The sequence below is a fragment of the Odocoileus virginianus genome, chromosome 3 (assembly GCF_023699985.2).
Source record: "Odocoileus virginianus isolate 20LAN1187 ecotype Illinois chromosome 3, Ovbor_1.2, whole genome shotgun sequence".
NCBI lineage: Eukaryota > Metazoa > Chordata > Mammalia > Artiodactyla > Cervidae > Odocoileus > Odocoileus virginianus.
In genome coordinates, this window is record NC_069676.1 from 53,475,649 (window position 1) to 53,499,028 (window position 23,380).

At 42.0% G+C, this 23,380-nt stretch overlaps 1 protein-coding gene across 1 annotated transcript; it reads right to left on the reverse strand.

The window, feature by feature from the left end:
* Nucleotides 1–2,933: 2,933 nt before the first annotated feature.
* GRXCR2 (glutaredoxin and cysteine rich domain containing 2) lies at nucleotides 2,934–21,922 on the reverse strand. Its single transcript, XM_020872278.2, has 3 exons — nucleotides 20,131–21,922; nucleotides 13,302–13,523; nucleotides 2,934–3,376 (listed from the first exon to the last, which is right to left on the reverse strand). The coding sequence occupies exons 1-3, from the start codon at nucleotides 20,464–20,466 to the stop codon at nucleotides 3,194–3,196; spliced, it is 741 nt and encodes a 246-aa protein (XP_020727937.1). The 5' UTR covers nucleotides 20,467–21,922; the 3' UTR covers nucleotides 2,934–3,193.
* Between the last annotated feature and the right edge of the window lie 1,458 nt (nucleotides 21,923–23,380).

Here is a 23,380-nt window from a genome sequence, read left to right on the forward strand (position 1 = left end):
ACTGTATAGAGCTTCTCCTTCTTTGGCTGTAAAGAATATAATCAATCTGATTTCAGTATTGACCATCTGGTGATGTCCATGTGTATAGTCTTGTGTTTCTCCTGTGTTGTTGGAAGAGGGTTTTTGCTATAACCGGTGCGTTCTCTTGGTAAAACTCTATTAGCCTTTGCCCTGCTTCATTTTGTACTCCAAGACCAAATTTGCCTGTTACTCCAGGTATTTTTTTACTTCCTACTTTTGTGTTCCAATCCCCTATAATTAAAAGGATATCTTTTTTGGGTGTTAGTTCTGGAATGTTTTGTAGGTCTTCATAGAACAGTTCAACTTCAGCTTCTTCAGCGTTACTGTTCAGGGCATAGACTTGGATTACTGTGATATTGAATGGTTTGCCTTGGAAAGGAACAGAGATCATTCTGTCATTTTTGAGATTGCATCCAGTACTGCATTTTGGACTCTATGTTGACTATGATGGCTACTCCATTTCTTCTAAGGGATTCTTGCCCACAGTAGTAGATATAATGCTCATCTGAGTTAAATTCACCCTTTCCAGTCCATTTTAGTTCACTGATTCCTAAAATGTGTGATGTTCACTCTTACTATCTCCTGTTTGACCACTTCCAATTTTCCTTGATTCATGGACCTAACATTCTAGGTTCCTATGCAATATTGCTCCTTATAGCATTGGACTTTACTTCCATCCTCAGTCCCATCCACAACTGGGTGTTGTTTTTGCTTTGGCTCCATCTCTTCATTCTTTCTGGAGTTATTTCTCCACTGATCTCCAGTAGCATATTGTCTCTAAATACATATATTTTGCCAATATCACCCCAACAAAATATAAGCTCCCCAGGGGCCAAGATTTGATCTATTTAGTACATCCTAAATACATCCTCAGTGCTCAATAAATACTTGACTGAATAAATAAATTTAATCATTACTAGACATATTTATTATGAAATTAAATGTATGAAAGGCTTTTAAGAGCATGCAGTAAGGAAAAGAAGCCAGCAGAGTTCACATCGCTTCCTCTAGAAAGCCACTCTGACCCCACTCAGTCTATACTAGGTATCACTTCTATGTGCTCCAAATGCTCCCTGAAATTCCCCTTTCCAGAACTTGTCACACTGTATGGTAATTATCTATTTATATATCCATCTCCTCCACCAAAACTCCAAGTCCCATTAGATACCAAAGCATGGTGCCCATCTGGGTAACTGAACATCAAGCACTGGGTAATACCTTCTTGCACATCCAATAAATAGGATCTGTTGTCAAATGTCCCTGTTAAAAAGCAGAAGAATACACTTAAAAGTCTTAGGGTCTCTTGACATCATTCTTTCCTCTGGTATCTGAAAAGACAGGAAGGGCCAATAGCTGTAAGAAAAGATAAACAGTCAGGAAATGGTTAAGTACAGAAGCAAAGAAATTTGGTGAGCAACAGTTCCATTGTTTTGGCTAAACGAGAACAGGCAAAATTCTCATGTTTTCAAAAAATATTTTAATATTTTTTTCAAGAGGTAACCTTTTTTAAAATTTTTATTGGAGTACGGTTACTTTACAATGTTGTATTGATTTCTGCTGTAGAGCAAAGCGAATCAGCTATACGTATATAGATCCCCTCTTCTGGATTTCCTTCCCCTTGCCACCACAGAGGGCTGAGGAGAGCTCCCTGAGCAGTACAGTAGGTTCCCATTTGCTATCCAGTTTATGCACAGCATCAACAGTGTGTATATGTCAATGTCAATCTCCCAACTTATCCCATCCCTCCTCTCCTCACCTGGGTCCATACATTTGTTCTCTGTGTCTGTGTTTCTATTTTTGCTTTGCAAACAGGTTCATCTGTACCATTTTTCTAGATTTCACATATATGTGTTACTATACAATATTTGTTTTACTGACTTACTTGACTTTGTATGACAGTTTATAGGACCATCCATGTCTACGCAAATGGCATTTTTATAAGAAGTATTTATATTGTCTGAAAAGCACTCCACTACTGAATTATCTTAACAGCTGAATATAGAGAATAACAAACAAATCTTGAAAAAGTTAAGAAAATCAAAATAATTACCATAAAAAGTGATGCACCTCAATAGATAATGGATTTCTCAAGGGGGAAGGGAGGGGCTGTTAGAGTTACAAAAGTTCATTAACAAAACTATTTTTCTAACTTTACAACCAACTTTAAGAGGAAAAATTATTCTTAGTTTGTGTATTCATAGACAGTAGAAACATAATTGCTAAACAGCCTTGGTTAGTTGTTTTTTTTAATTTCCAATAGATACCTATAATGTATTCATAGTCTTTTATGAAGAGATCATGACTATATCTTAGCCTTATAATAAATTCATCTATTTGGTAATAATTTAGGGGCTGGAAGAAGTCATTTCACACACACACATACACAGACACATACACACACTTAAGCACCAAATTTATCATAAATGGTTTTGACTTGGCTTATAACCTCAGTAGTTCAGAGGCACACAGAATTATCTTATCTCATCTTGTCCTAAGAAGTAGCACGGTTGTTGCCTGCATGCATATTACCCTAGCACATCACAAAGGAAGAGACCCAGGACTTTGAAAAAAAAGGCCTCCTCAGCTTGCCTGTCTTCAGCAAGAACCGTGTACATCCTATTTTTTTTCAGTGACATGCTAGTGCATTCAGCATTGGGCATCCCTTTCCTCTTATGCTAATTAAAAAATGCAATTTGACCAATTTGAAATGCATTATAAGCATTTCAGTTCCTAAGAAATTCAGGAATTCAGTTCCTAAGAAACTTGCCTTTTTTTTTTTAAATTCCTTTCTCACTGCATAATTTTGCAAAATAACTCCCAACCGGAAAATGACTTCAAACTGCTGCCTGAACTGTACATTTATTTGTTCACTTGTGCAAGGAGAAAACTGAGCTAAGTCAAGTGAGATACATGTGCATGGTTCTACAAGGATCATTTTAGAACAGCTGCAAAACAGACTCTAATTCAAAAATGCCTCTGTCACTTAGACCCACGTGGAGAAGTTACCAGCCTCACAAAGTGTGATCGAGTAACTGAGTTGTGTCAGTGGTGGAAGTGCTGCAGCCACGACGGCTTCCTTGCTGGGAGAGGGAGGAGGAGATGGAGGAGGAGCAGTTTATCAGAAATCACTTCAGGGAGGATGCCATCAAAGTGGACCTACGAAACCCACAGGCTATTGATTGCAGATCTGACAAGGCTGCAGGCCATTCTCATTGCAGGCAGGGCAACGCAGGGCCCGATAGGACTCCTTAAATCTGTTGGCCAGCATCGAGAACTTGCTGCCGTGGCACAGAGAGCAGGTGGCACTGCCCGACCCTCGGCAGTGGAAACAGTTGTCCTCGGGATGCTCCCCTTCCTGCAAGAGACAGGTCAGGGTTACATCACAACAGCAGTTTCAATCCATTGTTCACACGCAAGTCAACACAGCCCTGGGAACCTGCAAAGGCTGGATCAGTTTTAAAGGAAAATGCTTCCCATAAATGCCAGTGAGGGGAACCGGCCAGGAGCACAGAACAGTCACGGCACTTTATCAGAGATTAACCCAGAAGACCTCTCTAAGACTGCAGCCCCAGTCACCAGGCCATGCATTCCCCAACTGGACCTTCATCTCTCTTGTCACTATCTGACATGTTGTGTCTGTGCCTGTGAGGGAAGGACTTCTTGTTCTCATTGCCAAACAGAGGACACCTGTAGAACTCCTAGAAGGTGCCAAGCACTGCTCTGAACCCAGGCTCTCGGCAATAGAGGTGCAGAGTCCTAACCACTGGACAGACAGGGAATTCCCTGGGCGCTGTTCTAAGAGTTCTATCAACAACTCGTCTAATCCTCACAATACCCCCGTGAGATAGTGGAAGTAGTACCATCCCTATATTACAGATGGAAAAAAGAGACCCTGAGAAGCTCAGTCATATGCCAGTGGGCACACAGCTTGAAGAGGAGGAAGCAGGCGTGGATCCTAGAGAGTCAGGCACTTGAGGTCATGCTCTGTGGACTCCATGTGTTACCCCTCATCGCAGTCACCCAATAGCAGGTGCTCCAGGTTTTTCTGCGTGCCTGAGTGGATGGATGAATGAATGTTGCAATCCTTCAGAGCTTAGAGCTGAATTCCAGCAGGACTTTATCTTTATTCTCTTTGAGAACCATGACAAGGCTCCGTGATTAAAGAGCTTTGTTCTGAAGTCAGCAGCCTGGAGCTGAGGCCTGCCTCTGACATCAACTGTGCACCTTGGACAGTTCCCTTAACCACCCTAAATCTGTTTCTTTACCTGTGATCTGTGGCAAGAATACACAAAAGAAACATACAAAAAAGATCTTAACGACCTGGATAAGCACAATGGTGTGATCACTCACCTAGAGCCAGACATCCTGGAGTGTAAAGTCTAGTGAGTCTTAGGACACATTACTATGAACAAAGCTAGTGAAGGTGATGGAATTCCAGCTGAGCTACTTCAAATCCTAAAAGATGATGCTGTTAAAGTGCTGCACTCTGCATGTCAGCAAATTTAGAAAACTCAGCAGTGGCCAGAGGACTAGGAAAGGTCAGTTTTCATTCCAATCCCCAAAAAAGGCATTCCCAAAGAATATTCAAACTACTGTACAATGGCACTCATTTCACATGCTAGCAAGGTAGTGCTCAAAATCCTTCAAGTTAGGCTTCAACAGTATGTGAACTGAGAACTTCCAGATGTACAAACTGGACTTAGAAAAGGCAGAGGAACCAGGGATCAAATTGCCAACATCTATTGGATCATAGAAAAACAAGGGAATTCCAGAAAACCATCTACTTCTGCTTCATTGACTACACTAAACCTTTGGCTGTGTGAATCACAACAAATTGTGGAAAATTCTTAAAGAGATGGTATACATACAACCTTACCTGCCTCCTGAGAAACCTGTTTGCAGGTCAAGAAACAACAGTTAGAAACAGACATGGAACAATGAACTGGTTCAAAACCAGGAAAGGAGTAGGCCAAGGCTATATACTGTCACCCTGCTTATTTAACTTACATGCAGACTATATCATGTAAAATGCCAGGCTGGATGAATCACAAGCTGGAATCGGGATTGCCAGGAGAACTATCAGCAACCTCAGACATGCAGAAGATACCACTCTAAAGGCAGAAAGTGAAGAGGAACTAAAGAGCCTCTTGATGAGGGTGAAAGTGAAGTCGCTCAGTCGTATCCGACTCTTTGCGACCCCGTGGACTGTAGCCCACCAGGCTCCTCCGTCCATGGTGAAAGAGGAAGTGAAAAAGCTGGCTTGAAACTCAGCATTCGAAAAACTAAGATCATGGCACCTGGTCTCATCACTTCACGGCAAATAGATGGGGAAGCAATGGAAACAATGACATATTTTATTTTCTTGGGGTTCAAAATCACTGCGGATGGTGAATGCAGCCATGAAATTAAAAGACACTTGCTCCTTGGAAGAAAAGCTATGACAAAAACCTAGGCAGCATGTTAAAAAAGCAGAGACATCACTTTGCCAAAAAAGGTCCATCTAGTCAAAACTATGGGTTTTCCAGTAGTCATGTATGAATGTGAGAGTTGGATCATAAAGAAGGCTGAGTTTTTGAACTGTAGTGCTGGAGAAGACTCTTAAGAGTCCCTTGGACAGCAAGGAGACCAAACCAATAAATCCTAAAGGAAATCAATCCTGAATATTCATTGGAAATACTGATGCTGAAGCTCCAATACTTTGACCACCTGATGCAAAAAGCCAACTCATTGGAAAAGACTCTGATGCTGGGAAAAATTGAGGGCATGAGAAGAAGGGGACGACAGAGGATGAGATGGTTAGATAGCATCACTGACTCAATGAACATGAGCTTGAGCAAGCTCCAGGAGATATTAAAGGACAGGGAAGCCTGGCATGCTTCAGTCCACGGGGTCACAAAGAGTCAGACATGACTTAGCTAGAGAACAGCAACAACCTCTGATTTCGGCAGGTGTAGCTTACTTCTCTGAGTAGCTGGAATATTAAATGAGGCTACGTAAATGCTATAGTATATTATCTGGCATAGGATAGGTTCTCCATTTAAGTCAGTTGTTTCTAAAACTTGCCAGTAAATCTGTAGGCCTTGACTCCCCTCCTCCTAGGGACACCAGACTGTGTCCCTTGGCTACGGTCATGCTCTTCCCCTAAGACAGCTCAAGGAAATTTGCAATGCCAAATTTCCATGCCATGACCATGCACAGACCAGGATCCTTTTAAGAAATAAGGGGCAATACCAGATCAATACTAAGTGAATTCAGCACCAATTCCTGCTTATTTCATCTTTTGAACATCTGTCAAATCCATCTCGTTTCCCCTTTTCCATAACCACAATCCTAATCCAGACGCCTATAAATTCTGGCATGAGTTCAGCAGTCTCTGCCTCTGGTCTTGTGGGATATTTTCCCCGTAGATGCCAATCTCATGAAGCTACTTACAGCTGTGATTGCCACATAGAAAGCACCCAAGAAACCTTGTCATGAACACCTGCCCACCAAGTCAACTTCAAGTTAAAACCCAGCCTTCTTAACTGATGTACATTTTCAGTTACTTCTTTCATCAGGCTCTCATTCTTGGGTATCTCTCTAGCTGGTCTGGAGGGACCTTTTCCCACTGTCAACCCAGCCAACTCCTGCCTGTTCTCAGATGTCAGCTTAGCAGCCCTTCCTCCAGGAAGGCTTGCCCACTCACACTTCCAGACCAGGAGTTCCACCCTCCTTTACTACCCCCAACCTGGTAGGTCTCACATCCCCCTGAAAGTTCCTGCTGAGTAGATAGGAAGTGCTCCAGGCTAGTTCCTTTCTCCATCATTTCCTGAGGCAGCGCAATGCCTGGCATAGTACAAAAAATAAATGAATAAACAGAACAACAATGTCTGGAGAGCCCTTACTGTTCTTAAGTTCCAGGAACTAACAAGAGAGCTGAAGTCCACTGGGTGGCTCAATCAGCTAGCACAGCTTTCTTTGGTAACCCTAGAATAAAAATCATCTCTGAAAAGCGAGGCCTAAGTTCTGAAAATTGCCCCATTGCACTGCAAAGTGCCTAAGAAGATATTGAGTTTTATTTTATTTATTCTAGATGTAGGGATGATGTGATTATCCAGCTGAAAAATATCCCAAATGATATTCAAGCACCCTTTATAATACTTTATTGATTGTTGCCATATTCTGATATAGTAACAGTGGGGGAATTTGTTTTCTTCCCTTATAGTATGCAAAATAAATATTTGTTGTTGTTGTTCAGTTGCTAAGTCATGTCTGACACTTTGTGACCCCATGTACTGCACTATACCAAGCTTATCTGTCTTTCACTATCTCCTGAAGTTTGCTCAAACTCATTGAGTTGGTGATACCATCCAACCATCTCACCATCTGTTACTCCCTTCTCTTCATGCCCTCAACCTTTCCCAGCATCAGGGTCCTTAGACATATATCAGGGTCTTATAAATATGTCTGCCAAAATTAAATTGCCATGCTTCATTTTTTTTTCTGCTAAATCCATCATGTTTTTGTTTTGCACTTGATTCCACTAAGGTTTTTTTTTTTTTTTTTGGCTGTGCTGAGCAGCGTGCAGGATCTTAGTTCCCTGAGCAGGGATCGAACCCATGTCCCCTGAACCTTAACCACTGGACTGCCAGGGAAGTCCTGGGATCTCAGCGAGATTTTAATGATATAAGTCAATGTTGTCAAAGAAAATACAGTAAAATCCTACCATAATGCTATACAGGCAATCCAAAAATTCATTTGGATAGAATGCCAGGGTAAAAGATTTACTAAATGACTTGGTGAGCAAGTCATAAAGAACAAGAACAAATCTCAGTCAAATCTCATCTTATGTCACTGGTTATATGATGCATTGCTAGAGGCTTCACTGGAGTTTCCACTCTTAGCCTAGTTACCACACTTTTTCCAACTGTTTCCTCTCCATATCCTTTTTAGTTATTCAGTTAATTCAACAGGTACTTATTCAGCCTCTGCTCTATACTAGACATGCATGATAGCATCTGTCTACCATTCTCAGTATTTTAAAAAATTCTCCACAGAAAATATTTAGTAAAAGAACATGGAGCATAGCTGCACAGCAGCTTAGGGTCTAGAACCCACAAACCTGCCCATACCATCTCTCACTACCTCCATGACCAAGAAAAGGGCTTTCATCAGAAACTCAGCCTTTAAGATGGGAATCAGAGCCAATCTGGGGATTGATGAGCAGAGTAGTTAAGACCAGATGGACCTGAGTTTGACTACTGACTCTGGTGACCTCTGGCAAGTCACTTAATTTCCCTGAGCCCTTATTTCCCCAGCAGCAGAATGAGACTACAGATAATAACTACCAAACAGAGTCCTTACGAGAATGAAATGGACTATTGCATGGGCATGATGCCTGGCTAACATGAACCCTCAAAAAATGTCAGGACTTCCCTGGTGATGCAGTGGATAAGAATCTGCCTAACAGTGCAAGAGGGCACAGGTTCAATTCCTGGTCTAGGAATATTCCACGTGCCACAGAGCAAGTGATCCTGTTTGCCACAACTACCAAGCCTGAGCTTCAGAGCCCGTGAGCCATAACCGCTGAGCCTGCACTCTAGAGCCTGAGAGCTGCCACTACTGAAGCCTGTGTGCCTGGAGCCTATGCTCTGCAACAAGAGAAGCCACTGCAATGAGAAGTTTGAGCATCGCAGGGAAGAGTAGCCCCTGCTTGTCTCAGCTAAAGCCCACACAAAGCAAAGAAGACACAGAACAGTCAAAAATAAATAAATAAATTTTAAAAATTATTTAAAAATTTGTATTGAAATGGCAGCTATTATTATTATCATTTTGTTCCAAGGGTAAGATCACATGAAGCATAAAGAAGCTCAGAGAACTTATTGTTCAAACCCACTGATTACAAGGCCAGATTTTTCCTCTTCTACTTTTCCCTGTGGCTCAATTCAATTATTCCTCTCCTTTCCTTTTGTAGTTAATATAGAGGTTCAAGTTTAGCCTGGCTTTTAGCCTGGCCCTGCTCTTTCATCAAGGAAGACCCTACTGTCTCCCTGTTCCATATAATACAACAAAGAGTCTCTTGGTCAGAATGGGCTCCTTGATGTTCTCTGACCCTGTGTTTTAGAATAAAAGTTGTCTGGGCATTTACTGCATGAGAGATGGGACAAACAAATAACAATTTAAAACAGAGCTTAGAGGACAGGCAAGTGAAGTGCAACCTTTCATGGGAGCTTTTTGCTACACATCTCTGTCCTAGTTTATGGCATTAGAGCCAAAAAAAAAAAAAAACATAGTTCTCTCCAGATTGAATTTAAAGGTAATTGTCATGGCAGGCCTGTTGTTGCTTTTTCATTCAGGCCTGCAGTGTGACCTGCATTTCTGGTCCTCCTCTGAAAATACATGCTCTTACAAGTTACAATATGGTATGGAAAAAGAATAGAATTAATGAATTTCAAAGTGGGATGGTGATGCTTCATATCACAAAGTTTAGCTGTCTACCTTTCTACTAGGCTAGGTTCTGAATAGTACTATAGAGAAGACAAGAGAAGGAAGGATATTTCTTATCATTTGGCACTTGGCTCCACGTTCCAGAAATATTTACCTACTATTTACTGAGCACCTAATTAGATGCCAGGCTCTATTTTTTTTTTTTTTTTTTTGGCATTGGAACTACTATGTCACACCCGACATAAGCATTCTCCCTGCCCTCACAGAGACCAAATCCTAGTGAGTAAGAGCAAGCATTAACCAAACAATCGCACAAATAAATGTAAGATTACAAATGTGGGGGCAGGGAGCACAGGGACTTGAGGAGTCCATCCTTGTGGAGTTTTATCCTCAGAGAAGCCAGGAGAAGTCTCTCTGAGGAAGTGATGCCTCCACCGAGATCTCAAGGGGCTGTGGGCAAGGAGGTAGGGAGTCTGGAGAATATTCTAGGAACAAGGAAGTAGGCTCTGGTAGGAAAGAACAAAGAGCCTCTGAGGGGTAAGCAGATGGGCAGTGGGTCTGGGGCCCACAGAATGAGTAGAGATCTGTTTAAGTCATGAGGCTGAAGAAGGCAAGTCCACAGTGCTTTCTAGAACTAGTGAGGACTTTCAGCTTTATCCCAAGTGATGAGTGGCCACTGAAAGTTTTGGGTGGGGGGAAAGGGTGAGGAAGGGGGCCACATGATCAGATTTGCATTTCAAATATATCTTGTCAAGTCTGAGGTCAGGTGTGAAAGAGACAGGAATGGTTGTAAGCAGAACTGGAGTCTGGGCATGGCCTTCTCCTTCCTGTCCCCTAAACCCTCCCAGGGTGGAGACATCACTCAAGCGTGAGGAAGCCCCTGGCCCATTTTGTCATGCTAACCCATGGAAGGTTCAGCTTCAAGTTCCAAGAGATGGACTCTAAAGAGGGAAAATTCATTTCCGCTGTTTTATAAGCTTTTATGCTCTTTGCTTACATTCACCAAAATTGCTTTTCCCACTCTCAACTTCACACTGTGAACTCCTGAATGCCATCACCTTCCTGCTCGTCTGAGCATGTCTAAGCAAGGGCTTCGAAGGAGTGCACACCTTTGAAAGGTGTCACCTTTGAACTATTTTTATCTTACCTTTTGAAAAGAATGTAAGAAGCTTTAATAATATTTTCAGAAGAAAATGTGACATCCACTTTTAACAAACAAGGTGACATCAGCACCTTCACTAGGTTGGGTTTAACTTAACAAAGGTAGCACCCAAGAGACCCTGTTGCATACATAATATAGAGCTCTCTCACTTGACATGACAACCCTGCTCTTTCACTCACTTTCAGCATGTTGCAACATGTTGTGGTTCACGAATTTCTGGTCTAATGGACTTATAGATGCTATTGCTTAGATTTAACTAAACTAATCTCGATGGCAGGGTACCTGAAGAACTGTGGATAGAGGTTCGTGATTTTTGTACAGGAGGCAGTGATCAAGACTATCCCCAAGAGAAAGAAACGCAAAAAGGCAGAATGGTTGTCTGAGGAGGCCTTACAAATAGCTGAGAAAAGAAGAGAAGCTAAAGGCAAAGGAGAAAAGGAAAGACATACCCATTTGAATGCAGAGTTCCAAAGAATAACAAGGAGAGTTAAGAAAACTTTTTTCAGTGATCTATGCAAAGAAATAGAGGAAAACAATAGAATGGGAAAGACTAGAGATCTCTTCAAGAAAATTAGAGATCCCAAAGGAGCATTTCATGCAAAGATGGGCATATTAAAGGACAGAAATGGTAAGGACCTAACAGAAGCAGAAGATATTAAGAAGAGGTGACAAGAATACACAGAAGAACTGTACAAAAAAGATCTTCATGACCCAGATAATCATGATTGTGTGATCACTCACCTAGAGCCACACATCCTGGAATGCGAAGTCAAGTGGGCTTAGGAAGCATCACTACGAACAAAGCTAGTGGAGGTGATGGTGCTCCAGTTGAGCTATTTCAAATCCTAAAAGATGATGCTGTGAAGTGCTGCACTCAATATGCCAGCAAATTTGGAAAACAGTGGTTAGTGGCCACAGGACAGGAAAAGGTCAGTTTTCATTCCAATCCCAAAGAAAGGCAATGCCAAAGAATGTTCAAACTACTGCAAAATTGCACTCATCTCACATGCTACTAAAGTAATGCTCAAAATTCTCCATGCCAGGCTTCAATAGTACATGAAATGTGAACTTCCAGATGTTCAAGTTGGATTTAGAAAAGGCAGAGGAATCAGAAATCAAATTGCCAACATCCATTGGATCATCAAAAAAGCAAGAGACTTCCAGAAAAACATCTACTTCTGCTTTATTGACTACACCTAAGCCTTTGACTATGTGGATCACAATAAATTGTGGAAAATTCTTCCAGAGATGGGAATACCAGATCACCTAACCTACCTCCTGAGAAATCTGTATGCAGGCCAAGAAGCAACAGTTATGAAATTCATGAAACAATGAACCAGTTCCAAATTGGGAAAGGAGTACATCAAGGCTGTATATTACCACCCTGCTTATTTAGCTTATATGCAGAGTACATCATGAGAAACACTGGGCTGGATGAAGCACAAGCTGGAATCAAGATAGTCGGGAGAAATATCAATCACCTCAGATATGCAAATGACACCACCCTTATGGCAGAAAGCAAAGAGGAACTAAAGAGCCCTTTGATGAAAGTGAAAGAGGAGAGAAAAAGTTGGCTTAAAACTCAGCATTCAAAAACTAAGATCATGGCATCCAGTCCCATCACTTCATGGCAAATAGATGGGGAAACAATGAGAGACTTTTCTTCTTGGGCTCCAAAATCACTGCAGATGGTGAGTTCAGCCATGAAATTAAAAGATGCTTGCTCCTTGGAAGAAAAGCTATGACCAACCTAGACAGCATATTATAAAGCAGAGACATTACTTTGCCAACAAAGGCCTGCCTAGTCAAAGCTATGGTTTTTCCAGTAGTCAGGTGTGAATGTGAGAGTTGGACTATAAAGAAAGCTAAGCACTGAAGAATTGATGCTTTTGAACTGTGGTATTGGAGAAGACTCTTGAGAGCCTCTTGGACTGCAAGGAGACCAAACCAGTCAATCCTAAAGGAAATCAGTCCTAATTATTCATTGGAAGGACTGATGCTGAAGCTAAAACTCCAATACATTGGCCACCTGATGCAAAGAACTGACTCCTTGGGAAAGACCCTGAAGCTGTGAAGGATTGAAGGCAGGAGGAGAAGGGGACGACAGAGGATGAAATGGTTGGATGGCATCTCCGACTCGATGGACGTGAGTTTGAGCAAATTCCGGGAGTTGGTGATGGACAGGGAAGCCTGGTGTACTGCAGTCCCTGGGGTCGCAAAGAGTTGGACACAACTCAGCAACTGAACTGAACTGAATCTCCATGAAATCTAAAGACAAATAGCTTTGTTAGATTTCTTCAGGGAAACTGTGGGTTGAGTATTAACCAATAAAAGAAGCACAAGCAAACCCATAAGAAAAGGACAGAGGTAATTTTTTCTTCCATGTCTAGAACAGGCTGCCCTAAGCCACACTGCAAAGTGAAAACAATATATACCTAATCAGATATTTAAAGAAATCATTCAAAATAATTCAAATTGTATTTGCAATATGGACTTGTAAATATTATTGTTAACAATAAAATATAATAAAACACTAAAATAAAAGAAAGTTAAAATTCCTCAATATTATTAACATTTAGACATCTTAGGTATTCATATTCAACCATACATTAAAGAGTACACAATCAAAACAATTTGGAGACCAGGGCTATAGGGCCAGCCCTGCGCAAAGCAGTGGACTGTGGAGACACACCTGTGGGTACTGGTTATGGGGGAAGGTGCCTTCTGTCTCTGGCAAAGGACCATTGTTCTGGTGTGCATAGATTTCTTCTTTGCTCATCAGAGTCTCTTCCTCGGCCTCCTCTTCCTTTTGGAGCATTTTCCTCATGAAATCTCTCTTGTCCATTGGAGTTCGAATGATTTTCAGGTTATTTGTGTAGATGATTATCTTTCCAAAATCTATAATAGGTGGGGACTAGAGACATGAAGAATGAGCTTGGTGATGCCCCAGTCACCAAATACAGGGCTGAAGAACCCCTGCAACATCCCAGGAAAGAGATACACCATCCATCCAGCACTTGGAGTCCCATCACAACCCCAAACGACAACTCATTCCCTAGATTCTCTGTTCTGTCTGAAAACCCTGATTGCCAGCTTCTTATTTCCTGTTGATGGTAACCAATCAAAGCTGAACTAATCACATGACTACAATGTAGGGTTCTGCAGGACAAGGTCCTGAGCTTCTATTCCTACTACATACCATGGGAGCTGGTGCAGGGCTGGGCAGAGTGAGAGATTTATGCATACAAAGGAATGCCTTTAAAAAATAAATCTCTCAGAAACCAAATTATTAGTTATGCTTCTTAAAAAATTTACTGGTTTATGTAATTAATTAGGGATACATTTTAAGTTCTAATTTTTTTGGTTATTATATAATACATCATTTGAAAATACCAAGGAAATATCCTTTTGTTTTTAATGAGCCATGAGTGGAAGTACTGCTAGCTGGCAGTATTTTATTGTGAGAAATCAATACATTGAATTTTTTTAAAAAATAAATCTCTCTCCAAGATTTTATGCATAAGTAATAATGTGTGTGTTAGCCACTCAGTCATGTCCGACTCTTTGCAATCCCATGGATTGTAGCCCACCAGGCTCCTCTGTCCATGAAATTCTCCAGGCAAGAATATTGGAGTGGCTTGCCATTCCCTTCTCCAGCAGATCTTCCCGACAAGGGATTGAAACTGGGTCTCCTGCACTGCGGACAGTTTCTTTACTGTCTAAGCCACCTGGGAAGTCCTATAAGTAATAATAGTAGAGACAATTTATTGAATCTACTATTATTATAGTGGATAGCATTTACTGAACATCAGGCGTCATGCTAAGCATTTTACAAACATTACCTCACTTCCCTCCCAAACATCCCTATGATGTTGATGCAACGATTTCTGTACATTTAACGGAAGAAGAGACTGAGGCTCAGTGAGGTTAAGAGCTTTCCAAAGTTGCAGAGTTATTCAGGGTTTGTGGCTGGAATTTAAATTCAAGTCTGTCTCACTCTAAGGTCCATATTCTTAGCACCTACACTATACTATTCACAAACATCCCCTCAACCAAGTAAGATTATACGTATATATGTTGTGTGTGTATTCATTATTCATATATGATAAACATTTTTATGTCAATAAAAATACTGTGTGTACGTGCTCAGTCGTGTCCAATTCTCTGTGATCCCATGGACTGTAGCCCACCAGGCTCCTCTCTCCATGGGATTTCTCAGGCAAGAATACTGGAGTGGGTTGCCATTTCCCTCTCCACAGAATATTCTTGACCCAATAACTGAACCTGCATCTCTTGCACCTCCTACATTGGCAGGAGCATTCTTTATCAACTGCACCACCTGGAAGCCTGCAGCATCATTATTAATAGCTTATGCTCCCTTGTATAGATTTATCATGTGTTACTTCATCATTTGCTGAGAAACAACTTGGACAATTCTACAGGGCAGTAGAGGAGTCCAGGCAGGAAGTGCTTAGACATCAGTGGACTAAGAACACGCACTTCTTCGCAGATAGCCTAGAGGGGATACAACACTGTATCCCAATCCCGCTGTCCGCCAATCGTGAGATACAGGAGAGCCGTTTGGTCTCTCAGGACCTCAGTGTTCTCATGCAAATGGGCTGACAGCCAAATGGTGGGCACCACCACAAACAAAGTAGGGACGAAAACATACAAGCATTTCCTTACTAGCTGATCATCAGGCGCTGTCCTGAGACTCCTGAGCACCCTCCTGTTTCTCAAACTCATTTCCTGAGAGAGCCTCTCACACCCCTAAACCCAGTGATGTAGACGTTAATGCTCAGGATCCCAGGTATCAGGACCCTGCCCCAACACTCCCCTGACTTCTGTGCTGACCTCAATGTTCTGTGGTTAAATGTTTTAACTCTCGTCCCTGAGGCTAATTATATCAACGTCTAAGGGTGAGGGCGCAATGAAAAATATGTTAGAGTGTGCAAAACCTGAAGATACTATGCAAATGATGAGTGTTTTTTACTGCAGTTAGTATTAATCATGCTACATAGCTACATTCCCCAGCATGAAATGTTTTGCCCTGCCTTTACAGAACTTTAAAAAACAAATCTGTTTAGATGCCACAGTTAAGCAGTCTCCTATTTAGCCCTCATGAATTCAGTCACAACCTGGCTTGAGCAGGGCTTCAATCTTCAGGTCCCCTTCCTTGAAACACCCGCAGAGTTTTCAACAATTATTAATGAAGCCACAAGCTTCCTACCTGGCCCTGTATCCTCTCCCTTTTGTCAAGGGATCATGTGGCAGCTTCCATTTCCTATTGTTTGATGCAGGCTGGGTTCCTGTTTCACACTCTGGACTATCAGTTTCTGAGCATCAGAAGATAAAGATGGTGGTACCTTTGGAAGGTTCCATTTCTATTTCCAGTAATAGCCGAAGAGGTTCAGTTACTCGGAAGCTTTTTTCATACAAAAGGCTGGTTTTCCAAAAGTCTTAACATATGAAAAAAAAACAAACTTCACTCATCTGGCCCAACCTCCTGTCTCTCAGCTGGACAACATCTGAGACACCCAGGATAGTAAATTTATTTTTAATATACTCCCAAGATGGAGGATCCCAAATCACCTTTAAGGCGTGTTTAAGTTTCAGTTACCCTGACAGCCAAGTTCTTTGCATCTAAAGAAACTCTCTGGGTGTAACTAAAGTTCACATTATCCAGTTACACTCAAGTGCCTGTGAGGAACACACTCTCTTACATTATAGAGGGCCAGGATGGAGCCAGGACGTTTTTGTTTTATTCCATAATCCCGGAATGGCAACTTATATAAGATTAAGTATTCATAAATACTCTGACGTCAAAAAAAAATGGGACTGGGATCGCCATTCAGGGAGCATGCAACCTTCCACTGCTCTGTGTTTAAATGCAGACATGTCTTGGGACTAGAAACTCAGTGTGCTTTGGAGGTGGACAGATCTGAGTTCAAATTCTATTTGACAACTGTGTGAAGTCTGTAAGTTATTTAACTCCCATGAACTTCTGTTTTTTTCATTTGTTAAACTCTTCCTCCCAAAATTATTGTGAGAATGAAATTGCATAACAGTACAGAAAGTTCTTGTTCAATAAGTGTTACTTTCCTTCCTCCTCCCCACCCTCCACCCCAACCACTGCTTTTTTGGCTGCTCTAGGTCTTAATTGTGGTGTGCAAGATCTTTAGTTGCAGCATGCAGAATCTAGTTCCTTGACCAGAGATGGAATCCCAGCCCCCTGCATTGGGAGCAGGAAGTCTTAGCCCCTGGTTCACAGGGAAGTCCCTCCCTTTCATCTTTTTTAATGATCCTTATACTTAGGGTAAAATGCTCAGTGGTAAAGAATCACCTGCCAATGCAGGAGTCGTAGGAGACATAGGTTCGATCCCTGGGTCAGGAAGATCTCCTGGAGGAGGAAATGACAACCCACTTCAGTACTCTTGCCTGGGAAATCCCATGGACAGAGGAGCCTGGTGGGCTAGAGTCCATGGCATCACAGGGTTAGACATGACTAAGCATGCACACATACATGTACTTCAGTCAGTTTCAAATCCTTAAAATATCTGTTTATAAGATTTTCTCTATCCATCACATTAAATTTTAAAAGCCTCAATATTTCCTTAATAAGAACCTGGTCATTATCACAGTGGTAGGTAACACGTACTGAACATAAACAATGTGTGCCAGGCACAGTGCTGAGTACTTTCATGTCTTTTATATTTTTAATCATTACAATAATCTTTGCAAGCATGTACTTTTATTATCATAAGGTTAAGTGGCTTGCCCAAGCTCACAGAGTAAGTGGGCTGGACGGACATCAAGTCCAGTTTAACTAACATCAGAGCCTTGCTTTTTATGATTATTATTTTATTATGATAAAATACACATAACATAAAATTTACCACTTTAACCTTTTATAAGGTACAACCCAAGGACATCAACACTTTTATATTGTTGTGCAGCCATCTCCACCACCCATGTCCAGAACTTTTTCTCATTTCCAAACTGAAACTCTGTGCTCTTCAAACTCCACCTTCTGCCCTCCCTAGCCCATGGCAAGCACCATTCTACTTTCTGTCTTACAAATTTGGCAGTGCTAGTACCTCATACAAGTGGAATTGTACAATTATCTCTTTATGACCAGTTTACTTCACTTAGCATAATGTCTTTAAGATCCATCCATGTTGTAGCATGTATTAAAATTTCCTTCCTTTTAAAGCTGAATAATATTCTATTGTATGTATATACCACGTTTTGTTTGTTCATTCATCTATTAATTGATATTTGCTTCCACCTGTGGGCAATTGGGCTGCTATGAACACTGGTATATAAATATCTGTTCAAGTTCAGAGCCCTTCTTTTTAATTGCTGTGCTTAACTGCTACCCAATGTTGCTGCAAAGCCAATATTTACTAAGGGTTATTTCACAGTTGGATTCACTATTGAAAAATCATGACTTCCCAGCTATAATTTCCTTATTTTCCCCAAGCACTGCATTGACAACCTATTTCAGTGGGTGGAGCTGCAAGAATCCAACCTGACCTCTCTCACATCCAGAGACTGGCTAGCAGCTGGATGCGGCATTTGTTCATGCCACAAAGAAACCAAGGATAACCAGAACAGGCAGAAATCAAACCCTGAAACTGGTCTAGAGAGTACTGTGTTTAAAACCACTGTGCAGTGCTGCCAGTACGACTCAGGTATCTGGTTTTATTAAGTCCATGCCTAACCATACCTTTACATAAATGCCAAGTGGGACACATGACTGATGAAGGTCAAGCAGCCCAATACTATAAACCATGGACTTGTGCAAGGTTTGCATAAACTATGACTTTATAAATTCTAAAGCTACAAATGAGACATGGTTGAGAAGAGGTACTGTAAGTACAAGACATAACCAAGTACCCAGGACATAAAAATCACTTGAAAAATGGTTCCTATTATAATCATTATCATCACTATTATTAATGGTCTTATTCTCTTAAAAAGAACATTCCAGAGGGCCAAGAACATAGGGAATTAGAAGACCTAAAATCTCATTCTAACTCTGTACCTAAAGACCCTGTAATATTGGTAAGTCCCTTTACAACCTGGAACTCAATTTTCCTCTTTTGTAAAATGGAAACGACTCTACATTTTTCACAACCTTTCTCCTCAAGGTTGTGGAGAAGACCCAGTGAGGTAGAATGTGATTTTAATGCAGAAGTGCCTCTAATGCAGAAGTCACTCCACTAACAAAAAGAATTGTTCATTCCAGTCCCCTTGAATATCAATAAGAAACCTGGTATTATCTTTGATAAGTGTGGACATGCTCATAATTAAACTTTTACTAATGCCAACAAGGCCAGTACATTTGTCTGCTATCGCTATATAACCTGTTCCCTTAGGAAAAGAACAATATAAATGATTAGAGAGTAATGACCTGAATTTTACACTTTAAAGATGAAAACATATCCTGGTGTGCTATTCATTAATAACCTGGTACATTATATAATTGTACTTAAGCTTTTTTTTCCCAAGGCATTCATAGTCCTCCTGCAGGCAGAAAACATGCACACCTCCTATTAGTTTGTGGAAATCAGTGAATATGTTCCAGGCTCTTCTAGCTTCAAAGAAGATCATGTATGGGCTTTTGATGGTCTTTAGTACTGGAGAAAATAACTGAAATTCACAGATAAAATACATGTTTCTATCTAACTATTAGCTCAAATGTCTTCCACATGTAACATTTCCTCTGGCTGACCTGCTTTTCGCCATTTCTTCCCAGGGTTCCACCTACCCAGGATTCCTGCTAACAAGCAATGGAAAGGCAAAAGAAATAAACAAACGCATTTTTTAAAAGCAGGCAGCAGGAGGCAGGTAAGAAACAAAGCAAGATATGGATAAACCATAAGTTAAATAATCGGCTGGAGTAAAGTGAGCACCTTCAAACACTTAACTCTTCCAGGAAAAAGAACAACCCATTGCAGCATAATTTTCTAAAACAGCAGTCTGGCAACCTGAAAACCCTGTATCTCTATTTCATTTACTTACCAAGACATCCCAGCTGAACACCCAGTTACAATTTGTTACCCTGGATGGAAGTTGAATACCAGCTACGCTTTTGTACTTTCCAACAAGTAGTCAACAAGAATGTTATTTTTGTCCCAGAAATATTATTCTGATAGTGGCTTTGCATTTGGTGCACCTATAGCTGATTGGGTTTCCCTGGTGGCTCAGCAGTAAAGACTCTGCCTGCAATGCAAGAGGTGTACAGAAGACGCGCTTTCCACCCCTTTGTCAGGAAGATCCCCTGGAGGAGGGCACGGCAACCCACTCCAGTATTCTTGCCTGGAGAATCCCATGGACAGAGGAGCCTGGAGGGCTACGGTCCATGGAGTCGCAAAAGAGTCAGATATGACTAAGCGGGTAATCAACAACAAAATCTATGGTTGGTACCCAGGCACAAGCAAGATACAAACTGCAACATTTAGGTGTTTCTCTAACGTTTGAGTCCTTAAAGCTTACACATCAGGGGCAATACCAACCTTGTGGTCATTTGCCTTGTAATCATTGAAGAAAGGCTGGCTGCCCGCCAAAGTGTAGGCACCACCCTCTCGAAACACACTGATCCTCTGAGCAGTCAGCTTGGGAGAGCACGGCTGGGGCTTCGGGACTTCCCCAGATCCGTAAACACCATCCATTGGTTCAAGGGACTCTTGGAGGAAACTGTGAGGGTATTCCTCCTTTGGCGACTCTAATTCCTGCCCATCTTCAAAGACTTGCTTCAACACACGGCCGCTGTAGGAGGATGAGATTTTAAATCGGACTTTCCGGGGTTTCTCGTCACTCTTCTGGGTCAGCTTCTTCTCGGGGTCCTCCATCAGCAGAAGTTTCACCCTGTGGTTTCCAGGCTTCAGCGTAGCAGTGAAACTGGGGGCTCTGAGAAAAAGGCATTTTATTTTCCCTCCTCCTGCATATAATTAATTCAAGTTGGTGCTGAGGTATGCTCAGTTTACAGCAACTGACACCCACACATTAAATATTGATGGGCCTCCATGCAAAGGCAGGTGATTGCAGGCTTATGGAGCAGATGGAGCATAAGACAAGACTGGGTGCCCTCTGAATCCCAAGCTCACCCATAACTTCACCCCAACCTCAGCTTTTCTTAACATGAGCATGAGTAGGTTTATATAGACTAACAATTAACCAGTTCAGTAGGGATCAGTTAGCAAGGGTCTTGTTATTCTTACCAACAACCAAGACGCTTTACCATCTGAGTCACCAGGGAAGTGATGATAACTATGACCTAGTTAGCATTTAAGAGGTGCCAGAGATTTTAAATGCATTATCTTACTGTGGCCTCACAATAAATCTGCAATGAAAGTGTCATTATCTGTGTTTTACAGAAGGGAAAGCCAGGCTCGGAGCAGCTTCTTCATTTGTTTACTCTATTCCAGCAAGTAAGTGATGGATCGGGGATTTGAACTCAGTTCTTAAGTAATTCCAAAACCCATGATCAATCCACCAAGCTGAAAGTTTTTAAATCATGTCTCATGGAGCCCTAGACAAGGAAGTCACAGGTCCCTCTGAGCTTTCTACTCCTGTATTAACCAACACACCTTTACTTTCTATTTTATTTTTAAGCTATTTATTTATTTAGCCTGCACCAGGTCTTAGTTGCAGCATACAGGATCTTTAATCTTCATTGTGGCACACAGGATCTTTAGCTGCAGTATGTGGGATCTAATTCCCTGATCAGGGATGGAACCTGGGTCCCCTGCAGTGGGAGTGCCGAATTTTAGTCACCAGGGAAGTCCCACTTTATATCTACTGCTTATTTACAATTTCGTTTGCAATCATAGCATAGGCCCCTTTGCCTGTTCCAGACAGCACTAGTAAATGGCCGACACTGAGAAAGTTGCTGGGATGAATATCAGACAAGCACATGACATGGGGCTTGAGAATGACAGGCCTACAATCTAGTTTAGGAAACAGACTTAACACATAGGAAATAACAGCCTCCTACTTAGGGAGCAAACTGTCCACTGCTGACTACCAGAACTATTCTGGGAAGACAGCAGCCCCTCAGGAAACAAGGACTCAAGAAGGCGTGTAGAGAAAGGGCCCTTGGATTAGGTCTAGAAAAACAAGTTGGATCTGAAGAGCTGAAATGGTGGAGGTTAAGCCTTTCTCTGCCCTTGCTAATGACATCATCATTGACTTAGTTGCCCAAACAGACTTCTCTTCTACCCTTGCAGCCATTCCCATGGATTCTGTCACCACTACCTTCTTCCATCCACCCCCACCCAGCCAGCCCAAGATCAAGCCCTTGTCACTTGTTTTCAGAACTGTGGCAGCTTCCTGGTGACCTCACCACCACCCAAAAGTCCAACCACACAGATGCCTGAGTGATGCTTCCAAAACACAAATCTGAAAAGTCCTAACTCTTCATGCAGCAGACAAAGTTCCTCAAAACCAAACCCTGCCTTCCTCCCTAGACTGACCCTTGTCTCTCTTTCAGAAGCTGCCTGGAATTGGTGTTCCAGGCATACTGTCAGCTCAGTTATTTCTCAAAACCATGGATTTCTGTCTCCTATCCAGTACAAACTCTATTTCCTGATTAGGATGTCAAACTTTCATTTATCCTTCAAGTTACACCTCAAATGTCATAGCTCCTGGGAAGCCTTTCCATCTGTCCCAGGGAGGAGACCAGGGCCTTTGGACCAACCGCCTTTAACAACTACTTGTTTCCTCTCTCCACTCCTGTGTTCCCCTCCACCCAACTGTGAACACTCAGAGTCACAAGCTGTGTTGACCATTACTCTGCTACTGCTGCTAAGTCACTTCAGTCGTGTCCGACTCTGTGCGACCCCATAGACGGCAGCCCACCAGGCTCCCCCGTCCCTGGGATCCTCCAGGCAAGAACACTGGAGTGGGTTGCCATTTCCTTCTCCAATGCATGAAAGTGAAACGTGAAAGTTAAGTCGCTCAGTCGTATCCGACTCTTAGCAACCCCATGGACCACAGCCTACCAGGCCCCTTCATCCATGGGATTTTCCAGGCAAGAGTACTGGAGTGGGGTGCCATTGCCTTCTCCTGACCATTCCTCTATCCCTACTTTTTATCAAAGTGCCTCGGCTTCCCTTGTGGCTCAGTTGGTAAACAATCTGCCTGCAGTGCGGGAGACCTGGGTTTGATCCCTGGGTTGGGAAGATCCCTTGGAGAAGAGAAAGGTTATCCACTCCAGTATTCTGGCCAGGAGAATTCCATGGACTGTAGAGTCCATGGGGTCTCCAAGAGTCAGACACGACTGAGCAACTTTCACTTTCCTGGTATTTAATAGAACTCGGTAATTAGGATGACTTCCAGCTGAGAGAAATCAAATAAATAAAACTTTGGGAACAGGAGCTGAGCATATTTTGCAGAGGTAACACCAAAACATTAGCAGAAAAACATCTACATATCTACTAAGGTGGGGGTTTCCAGTTATAAGATCTTTGTGTGATCAATGTAAGTAATAGATTAAACCTGCACGCATCAACACACATATACCAACATGCAGAGAGGGAGAAACAAGATTTTAAAATAAGAAAGAAGGCCTCCCTGGTGGTCCAGTGGTTAAGAATCTGCCTTGCAATGCACAAGACTGGTTCAATCCCTGATCCTGGAAGATCCCACATGCCGGGGAGCAGCTAACCCCTTGCGCCACAACTGCTGAGCCCGTGGGCTGCAGTACTGATGATCGTGCTCCTGGAGCTCACGCTCCACAACAAGAAAAGCCACTGCAACGAGAAG

Coding starts and splice junctions, on each gene's coding strand:
- GRXCR2 (XM_020872278.2), bottom strand. CDS start 20,466: ATGGAGGACCCCGAGAAGAAGCTGACCCAGAAGAGTGACGAGAAACCC. Junction 13,524..20,130: donor ACAAGGCAAATGACCACAAG/GTTGGTATTGCC, acceptor TCATGTCTCTAG/TCCCCACCTATTATAGATTT. Junction 3,377..13,301: donor CCCATAACCAGTACCCACAG/GTGTGTCTCCAC, acceptor TGTCTCTTGCAG/GAAGGGGAGCATCCCGAGGA.